The following is a 10,311-nucleotide window of genomic DNA, read 5'->3' as shown; positions in this document are numbered from 1 at the left end:
GGAGATGGGGAATCTGGGGAGCGCGAGTAATTTTTGGAAGGAAGTGTGCCTCCACCCCTCCATGCTCCATGCACCAGGCCTACGCCACTGCTCATACATTTTTATTCCGATTTCCCTCAATTTTAATGGTTTTCTTTTACTGTGTCTTCACTCAGTGCTTCCGTGTTATATATTTCCATAATTACCTGATAATTTTAATCAAAAGTGTATTTAGTGCATAAATTGAATTTAATTGATTTTATTATTATTGTTATTTGTCTTTTTAGTGTAAGACTATTAATTGTAAATTTGATGCAATTCACCTACAAATTCAGTTGCCAATCAACAAGTCACTTCGATTATTAGCAATCTAGACCAGTGTAAAATTAAGTCTACCACGTGTCAATGTACACAAAACAAAACAGTGCCTGGAATTCGGAATTCTGCTCTGTGCACAGATCTGGATTTTCCTCCCTGATTTTGCAGTACATTACGGTATCCGTGTACGTGCCCCTACTCATTAATTTGTAAAAGAATGTTGGTATTAAGTTAGGTCAAGGTATATGTTTTAGACCATGGATATTTCTGGGTTTGGGCCTGCCTTAGCCTACAGTAGCTAGGCCTATAGCTAGGTCGGCCTAGAGAGAGAGAGAGGACTACTCCTACCTTCCCACTTCCATTATAGCTCCTAACTAAATGGTGCTTTCGCCTAGCCTATGTGCTGATGGTGTAACTACGCCTTGTGGCTATAGTTACACCGGTCTACAAATTCCTAGTTTTTATTTTATCCTACTCCAATCCATGCATTTTTCAAATTGTGTAAGGTGCTATAATACATACATGTCAATTTCCATTTTTATTAATAAAACCGTGCAATCAATACAGGGACTCCCTGGTCAGAATTACATTAGGAATTCATTTAAAATTGGTCTAGGCCAAACAAGCTATACCCACTTCTTTTGTTGCTGAGGAGCCTACTTTTTTACCTTAGGCAAGACTTCTTTTATACCTTGTTTAGCAAACCCGCCGAATGGAAATATTGATATGATTTCGAATAAAATTAAAATTTTATTTTTGGCCAATTACTGCACCCGCCCACACGAAAAATGGAAATTTCAGAGAAAATAAAAAAATTTTTATTACGCCCTCCGCTGCCTTGAAATCGCCAAAAATAAGATATATGTATGTTTCTTCCTAATTATATAAATCTTAAGCATATTAACCATCTCATTTTAAATTCAACAATAACATTTTATTTTTATTTTCTCCTTCATCCGGGTGTTTTTAGCAATTACTATTTGTTAAATAAGAAAACAAAATTTTATTTTTATTTTATTCTGCCCTCCTCCGATAATCTTTAAAAAAATAAGTACACGAAACAAGGAATAAAAAAAGTCTTGCCTTAGGCTTCTGTGTTAATTAAACTTCTGTCTCGGTGCAGAATTGTGTGATAAGCGGTGCCCGGTGGCTTGAATATATACATTCAGTAGAAAAACACAGCAGCCATCTAAGAATTTGTAACGAGGTCAGAGAGGCCACCAGACCCTGTCTATTATTTGCCACCTACAGGGGTTCCAAATTGAAAGAAGTCATTTCTGGGAGATCTGTTTTTGATACATCTAATTTTGATACTAGTCGACACTGACTTCTGTGAGACAAATGATTATACAGTAGATTTTATGAATTTGCTGGAGATACAGTAGGTTATTTTCTGGGAGATTCTTGTCCAGTTGCAGAAGTGCTGGAGGCCATCCCAATTTCCAGAATACTTCTGTGGCTTCTTGGGACCCCTGAACCTAAGTGCTGGAGCAGTGGCTGAAAATGCCACACCAGAATTGACTCTTATGGCTTATCTTTAGCATATTTCCTCCACATTACTGTAATTATGTTATTACTGTTTATTACAGGTAGCTAAAATATGCAGAGGTCATTGCTAGGGAACAGTGACCTAAGTGTGTCACCGATTTGCCTTGGCTGTTGGCAGTTCAATGGAGGGAAAGCAGATGAAACATGGCCAGCTCAACCCATAGAAGTAATTATTTCATTTTATCTTTAAAATTCCCAACAACCATCTTCTCCCAAGATTTCTGCATGTTTTTAAATATTTTGTAATTTTCTTCATTTAGGTTTCACAATCAATTGTCAACAAAGCCATTGAATTAGGTGTGAACTTCTTTGACACAGCTGAGGTAGGTCACAGCAGGTGAAAGGTAAAAGGCAAAGATGCTAAGTTGATTTTAGCAAACTAATCACTTTGGTTAAGTTCATTCTTTATTGTCATTTGCATGGTAATGAAACATTGCTTTAAACATTTTTCATTATTGTAAATTTGTTCTCATCTCCATAATTTAGACTTTTACTTTATCAATTGTACTACTTACCTCCCACTCTATCCTTTTAAATTTTTTATTTAATAGGCCTATGGAATGCACAGATCAGAAGAAGTCTTGGGGCAATGTCTTGGGAATCGCCGTAGCGATGTCATCATCGCATCAAAATTTGGAGCCAGGATAAAGACACCGTACAAAGCCACTGATATTGAAGAGGTAATTATAGCAGAAAGTTATGAACTTGATGCAATCATGACCTGAGATATGAATTTAGCTCACCCACAATGCTAAAATTGTGTGAGTGATCTGTCTTATGAAATTTTCCACTCATGACCTGAGTTATGAAATTCACCCTTCATGACCTGAGTTATGAAATTCACTCACACATGATTTGAGCTATGAAGCCCCACTCATGACCTGACTTATAAAATTGACCCACTCATGACCTGACTTATAAAATTGACCTACTCATGACCTGACTTAAAAAATTGACCCACTCATAACCTGAGTTATGAAATGTGTGTTTGGAGAAGGAAGTCACTGGAAGTTGTAAATGTCCTCCATTTGTTTCTTCTAATATCAATTTGATATTTCTTTTTTAATCCCTGGCAGTCATTAAGGTTGAGTTTGGAAGCACTAAGAACAGATTATGTTGATCTGTATCAGGTAAATTACCACTAAAATATATATAATACCTTCATTTATGTCAATTTTTAGAGCTAATTATTACCCATTAAGTGGTCTTTATGGAAATATGGAGAATACTGTGGTTTATTTTTTAATGTACAAAACAAAATATGATCACCAACAGAAACCTACCAAATAATTAAAGAAAGTAGAATATTAACAGTGGCAACATCTTTTTCTTTTTGCATTTCATCCGTTAGGTTCATTGGCCGGTTATGATAAATGATGCCAAGGAAACAGTAGCGGAGTTAAAGAGACTACAAGCCAAAGGTCAAATAAAGCACTATGGTGTGTGTAATTTTGGAGTTGAAAACATGAAAGAGTTTATAAATGCGGAAGGGGCTGGGATCACTAACCAGGTGAGTAGAATTGCAATCATTATCATTATTTTATAATCAGCATTATCATTATGATGATGATAATGATAATGCTGGTTATAAAATAATGATAATGATTATAAAATCATTATCATTATTTTATAATCAGCATTATCAATATCATCATCATAATCATCATCATAAATCAATTTCACCTTGTATGTATTTTTACTATACTACTCCATGAATACCAATTTCATTTTACATTTAGTTGCCATACAATCTACTCTGGCATCCTGTTGAGTTTGAGATCCTTCCAGAATGCGTCAAGAACAACATGAGTGTGCTAGCTTACTCTCCCCTGCAGCAAGGATTGTTGACAGGAAAATTCTACAAGCCAGAGGACGTGCCAGAAGGCAGACGACGTACTAGACATTTCAACAAAGACAGCACGTCTATGTCACGCCATGGCCAGGAGGGAGCTGAGGATCAAACTTTTAAGGTGATGAACTCCATTTAATGATACACAGCCATTTTCATGAAATAATATACTAATTACTTAATTTTTAATATTTCAGTAGGTTATTAGCCCTCAATGATTTAGTTCACTTTTTGGTTCCTATCTACTCCTTGAGTTGACTGTATGTGTTTTTGTATTGTTTCTGGCAATAAAAAATAAGAATAAGAAAACACGTTTTCATCATCAATTGACATGCGTCATTTCCTGAATTCTCTTAATGTCCCCTTAAATAATTTGGTAATCAATTCAATGTTTTTCTTATCAAAACGTTTGAATTGTTTTGATAACATACTTCATTATTTAAAATAATAATGATAATTTAGATTTATATAACGCCTTACACTAATAAAAGCCCCAAAGCGTTTAATGATAATATGATAGCATGACTAGGCATATTTACTTCTTGCTTACATGTATGTATTTATTTAATTGAATTAATTTAAATTATTAGTTTTTGGAGCATTTAAAAAAAATACTTTTCTAACAATAAACAATTCTGTGTTTTATTTGACTTTTTGAAGGTAGTTTATAGATTTCGCAAATGTTATATATAGCAATCTCACTTGTCAGTTGATTACACAAACTTTTGGAAACCAAAGGAATTGCGTTCATTTGACATCAAAATCTTGATTCTCTTTTCCTTCAGGCCATTCAATCTATTCGTGAGGCATGTGGTAAAGAGGGTGTTCCCATGGCAACTGCTTCTTTGTCTTGGCTCCTAAAGCAACAGAATGTGGCATCAGTGATCGTGGGATGCAGCAAACCTGAGCAGTTGGAGCAGAATTGCAAGATTGCTCAGCTTTCACAGGTAATGTCATTTATTTGTTCGTCAGTGAGCATTTATGTAGCACCTTTCCTTTTGGATAAAAAATTCTCTTTTATCTCTGGCCATTGGGTCCACGTGCTTAAGTGTTGCTGCTGTGTCAGCACAGTAGCAATCAACCCAACTAGATACCCATTTGTACTCCTGGATGGAGAGAAGCAATGAAGATAACGTGTCTTGCTCAAAGACACAGGCAAAATGCACATCAAAGGTTTGAATCCCCAACCTTGAGTTCAGGAAATCAAGCCATTAGCACTGCACCAAACAGCTCTTTAGTTTATTTTGCAGCCCTTGTCTTGGTCACTATCTCTGTGTACTGATTCATCCAGTGCAAGGCAAATGTGTATATCATTCACAAATGTGTAATCATAAAAAAAAAATGGAAATTTATGGGAAAATTCCAATGGTAATTCCCTTTATTATGACAGACATACATACTATGGCATGTGAATTTGTTATTAAACTGGAAGACTATTTCCTACTGGGAGATAATTCCCTACATGCTTCTACTCCAGGAGACAGTACTCTACCTAATTCCAAATCCTGAGCCAAGTTATTTTTGTGCACAGATTTTTTATTTAAAACCTCCAATGACTTGCGCTCCTTCTGAAGGATGAGATATAGAAAAATTCCTAATAAATACACAAGAAGAATGGCATTGGTAGGTTTTAAAGCAGAAACATGCACCCCAAATATTAATTTCCTACTGTCCCATGGTGCTCTCCCCGACAAAGTACTGTATGACACTTATTAACGTGTAGAAGATACTGTAGACAATGCTGTCATGGAAAAGTTAATAATATTAAATGTGATAGAGTTGATGAAAATTGTAATAATAATAATAATCAGCCTTTTAATAGTACAATGTGAGGAAATATGAATACTGTATAAGTAAAACAAGTGTGATAATATCAAACAGTTTAATGACAGAGCAAAATTTTTTTTTGTTTTGCAATAGGAATTAAAGAAGCAGCTTGCAGAGGCAACAGATGATTTGAAGTCAACATTTGGAAACAACCCCGATATGTGGGCTCCAAGTTCTAGAATTTATTAAAATCTATCCAACTAATGGATAGGCCATTTATATATTAGTCATCTGACCACAGAATGGAGAAGATGGTAAATAATATCTGATGAGACATGTATTTCATAGAGTTGTTTTTTCCCTTTATTTGAGTGAAGTAGTTATAACTTTGTCCAAACTTCCAAATTATATATAGTAGTTGCACTTTTAATTGTTTCAATACTGTATTTCTGTAAAACTTATGTTGTCAGTACACTATTGTATTGAATCAATAATGTTTAAACCTATACTATATTACCTTAGCTATGGTTTTTCTTTACTATATATAATTTTAATATATACTACAGTATACATATAAATTTTTTAATTGAATGTTGTATGTAATACAATGGCTGCTGTTATTACTTTATATCCCTGGGGCCTAATTTATTAAACTAGAAATCAGCTTGAATTTGTCAAGTCCATTTTTTTTTTGCTTAAGTTTTAAGATTTATCAATATTGCTTAGCTTAAAAATTACTTAAAATTTAAAAAATCATTGTATGCATGTGCCATCTAAGATGATTTTTAAGCTAAGATTTTGATAAGATGGTTTGATAAATCAGCTTAAGATATTTGCTTAGGGACATATTTTTCGACTTAGACATTTGCTAAGCTGAAATAGTAACGTTTTATCTCCGTTACATTGTAGGCCTACATTGTCATTATATCATAGGTTTTTCTTCATGATGAATCAACTTCCAACAAATTTAGTACTACAGTTATAGTATTAAAAATCAACTGTTAGAAGAGCTGACAAATGAAATGCAATGATGCATAGCATTTCACGATTTAAAAACGATTTTACTGAAATAAAGATTTTAAAATTGGACCTTTGAAATTTGGGGAGTGCTTCTCTGCATCCTGTCTATGTCCTGGTTTGTCTGACAAAACCATGTGCTATGTCCCTTAAAGCCTAAAAAATTTCGCCTGTAAGATCTCGGGTCTACTCATAATAAGTCTATGATAAGTCTATGTCATAATTAGCTGAACAAGGCTACCAAGTATTCTTGAGCATTTGTCGATTGGTTAGCAACAGATTTAATTCTAGATCTCAGTAGTAAGGTAGATGCAATTTATTGAAAAAAAATATTCATTGATTGATTGTTACTTTTAGTTTCTTTAAATCATTTTGTTATAATTTATTTTTCTCGTGAGCCAAAATGAATTGCCAAATTTGGCTTGCGGGCTGCCAATTAAGAACATTCTGGCGTTTTATCTTGGATAAGAAATGTAAATTAATCATATATTTATTTTTAAAGTAATTTATCACCTTAGTATATTTTTATATTTTTTCCCTAATGAATAACAGTACCTGTAATACAATATATTAATTACTATTATTATTAATAATAATATTACATTTTGATGTGCTTAACTTTTTTGTATTTTGTTATCCTAGTCTGTATTTTGTCCAGGACTTGCTTCCTTCGATGTCTACAAGTGTTCTTATCTAAACATATTATTGCTTGATAATTTTAATAACATGTTCACGTAGTGTGAGTATAAAAGAATGTATTTTTTAAATTGTTAATGAAAATATTCTTGTCATATTCAAGTTCATGTTACTAGACTGCTGTAAAAGAACGAGACCGACGAAGTCTCTCATTCAGCGTGAGGCTCGCACATTCAAGGTTTGTCATCCAAATTAACGTGGCCCAACCCTTTTTTGATATGGTTTCTCATTTAATACCGTATGGTGAGCATCAGTGAAATTACTCACTATTATTTTTGATTAGATAAAACTAGATGCGCACAAATACTGTGAATATGTCGTTTTATAAAGCGTTTCGAGTACGATCAAAGAACACCTACACACTGCCACTCGGTCAACTCATGTCAGTGCGAAAAGTTCGTGTTGGGGACCTGAAATATATTATGTATTCTTAAGGGAAAAATGCAGATTCTGAATAGATTTTTAGTTGCGAAAATACTACCCTAGGGTGGCAAAGAACTTGGTTTTCAATAATCTCGTGCCTGCGAATTTGTCTGACTTGGAATCTCTGAAGAGCACTTACGCGATATTGTTAAAACAGTAATAATGTTCCGATTAACGGTTCAAGAAAAGAAATTGTTTAATAAGTGTGGTGTTAAATTTATAGTTAGAGTTTCATTTTTAATAATGAATTACTAAATAGTCAATTGTTCAATAGGTCGATGGTTCAAATGTGTTCCAAACTAACATCAGCGTAATCGCAGCGAAGCAGACGAACAAGGATAAAGTAAATTAGCCAATTAGATTTATTACGAGCATGTGTATTTTTTGAAAAAAATAATCTTTTCATTGTCTAAACCAGTGGTTCCTAACCTGGGGTCTGTGAACCCCTTCCACGAAAAATAATTGGGGGCCGACCAAGTCAAAAGGTTCACAAAATTGTTGGGACCAATTTTTCATGATTCAGTTATTTTCCATCTACACAGCAGTATGAAGAACACCTTTCTGATAATCATTTTGAACATTATCAGTAATGAAATAGATTTGATGTATTTTTTTTTTGACGAATTGCCTTCTATCTATAATGTTATCATCCTAGTGGAATATTGACAATGCATAAACTTTAAGCCTTATTTTTCCCATCCTACTGATTCAAGCCGAATGACATGAGGTTTGCTCATAATTTCTTGACACTAAACAATTGACAGTTCATAGGGTGTCGCAACTACATCGTTTTTTATTCAAAATGTTGAAAGATAGATGTATTACGTATCATCTCTGATCCTGAATTGTTCAAATCCAATCTTAAATCCTTCCCCTTCAAATAGCTCAACCTAGCGCCGGTGTGACAAGCCCGTTTTTGCTTTAGTTGGCGCTATAGAAATGTGTTCTATTTTTATTAATTATTGTTAAATGTCACGTTGCCATTTAGTATTGCTAGGAATCCCTGCTCTGCCAAAATAAGTAGGAATCTAATTTAAATATCGCATCAAGACATTCAATTTAAAATATTTTAAAAGTATTTTTTGCATGTCAGATCGTGATTACTTCTGATTACTTAGTTTTATTTGAATAAAACAAATACAACCAATAGTTGATTTTCTTTGTATTTTTCATCAAACGAGCAGTATAGCAGTATATTATATAATCATTTTAAACAGACATCCACGCATCGAAAATGTTATGCCGCCCCCAAAGAGACAAAACTTACGAAAGTATAGTCGGCTTTACGAAGATAGCAATTGTTGTTATAACGGTCAGAACACTAAAGAACCACAAAGAGATCCTGTCAATGACGTAACCAATACGTATCCACTCAGACTCTCTTTCTCTATCAACATCCATTTGCTCATATCTCTTGATATATAAGTCTGCAGAAATTTACCAATTATGTCTAGTAAGCCATGTAGCTTACATTTCCTGGAGATGTGGTTATTGTAGTTCTTACGTTCGGCGAGTTCTACCATGCCGGGCCTCTGTTCGGCCCACCATCTGTGCACAGATCATTTACAACTGTATTTAGTTGATCTAGTGGTCTTCTTGCAGGGTGTGGTCAGACAAAATATAAGTTCTAAGTAATCAAATGCTATTCTGCGAAGCCATCCTGGTGCCTTTAGATTGTGGCCTCCTCGATGGTGGATCTGCAGAACTACTACTGACACTACTGTTGAGAGAAAGACTATGATCATTTGGTTGCTAAGAAGTATTGGCCTGTTGGAAGAAAATAAAGATCAAACATTAATAAACAATTGATTATTGCTTACTGTATCTTTGAATAATAGTAGAATAGCTTACATAAGATTGGTATGACTTCTGATGTAGGGGGCATGGTTTCTGCAACGAGTAATAGGAACACAGTCAGCGAAAGAAGAATTGTAATACAGAGCGTCATTTTCTCGTAAGCGTGTGCAGGTAGATAAAATGCCAAAATTGTCAACGCAGTGACAAGAAAACATGGGACTATCAAGTTGGATAAGTAAAAGAATGGTCGACGAGAGATGGTGATTGTGTACTCCAACCTGCACCAACACAGAAAACGCATCCTCACAGCAAGCGTACTTGTTCTCGATGCGTTTTACCGGCATTCCGTCTAGTTCCCATTCGCCACTATCTATGAAATTAGCGATGTCCCCGGTCGGTGACCGGTAGACGAGATTCAGAAGATTCTTGTTATAGGTCCAGGATCCGAACCGCATAGCGCTGTCCATCAAAATGGAAGTAGACGCATATATTATATCCATTATAGACAGGCTTGATGATTTTAACCGCGTGTATTATGGTGATGTTCTTTGGAAATGTATAGGCCTTCCCACAATCAATTATGCGTGTGCTGTATGTGTTATTACAAATACTAAAGATTTAGAGAAAGTAGAGTCTCTTCAATTACAAATGGCGCGGACCATACTAAAAGCGAGTCGAAGTAATAATAATAATAATAATATGTCGTTCTTATATAGCGCTTCATGCCTTTACAAGGCACTGCAAAAGAAGCACTTTACTGCGACCTCGGTTGGCAACCAATTAAAATTACACAAGATATCCTTAAAGCAAAGTATATAGATAATAATATTATATGTAAATGAACCGCTGGCCAAAACCTATGCTTAATACGATTATTAGCTTAGACGATTGTAAATTAAGATATCAGCTTGTTAAGG

General features: G+C 34.5%; 1 protein-coding gene and 1 pseudogene across 1 annotated transcript; one reads left to right on the top strand and one right to left on the bottom strand.

Annotated features, from left to right (window-relative positions):
* Positions 1-347: 347 nt before the first annotated feature.
* LOC117119847 (uncharacterized oxidoreductase YqkF-like) lies at positions 348-7,229 on the top strand. The gene is made up of 9 exons (XM_033264817.1): positions 348-482; positions 1,887-2,011; positions 2,106-2,168; positions 2,397-2,525; positions 2,922-2,975; positions 3,197-3,355; positions 3,585-3,815; positions 4,480-4,641; positions 5,615-7,229. The coding sequence occupies exons 2-9, from the start codon at positions 1,898-1,900 to the stop codon at positions 5,708-5,710; spliced, it is 1,008 nt and encodes a 335-aa protein (XP_033120708.1). The 5' UTR covers positions 348-482; positions 1,887-1,897; the 3' UTR covers positions 5,711-7,229.
* The window catches only part of LOC117119876, a 7,724-nt pseudogene continuing 4,415 nt past the window's right edge, over positions 7,003-10,311 (bottom strand).

The sequence above is a fragment of the Anneissia japonica genome, unplaced genomic scaffold (assembly GCF_011630105.1).
Source record: "Anneissia japonica isolate Jap-2015-1 unplaced genomic scaffold, ASM1163010v1 scaffold724_len3256291_cov202, whole genome shotgun sequence".
NCBI lineage: Eukaryota > Metazoa > Echinodermata > Crinoidea > Comatulida > Comatulidae > Anneissia > Anneissia japonica.
The sequence above is the reverse complement of the archived record's forward strand: the minus strand, read 5'-3'. Positions and strand labels throughout refer to the sequence as shown.

Excerpts from the sequence above, each read along its gene's own strand:
- LOC117119847 (XM_033264817.1), top strand. The coding sequence starts at position 1,898 with ATGCAGAGGTCATTGCTAGGGAACAGTGACCTAAGTGTGTCACCGATT. Across the intron at positions 2,012-2,105 it reads GGCCAGCTCAACCCATAGAA|GTTTCACAATCAATTGTCAA; the intron begins GTAATTATTTCA and ends TTCTTCATTTAG. Across the intron at positions 2,169-2,396 it reads ACTTCTTTGACACAGCTGAG|GCCTATGGAATGCACAGATC; the intron begins GTAGGTCACAGC and ends TTTATTTAATAG.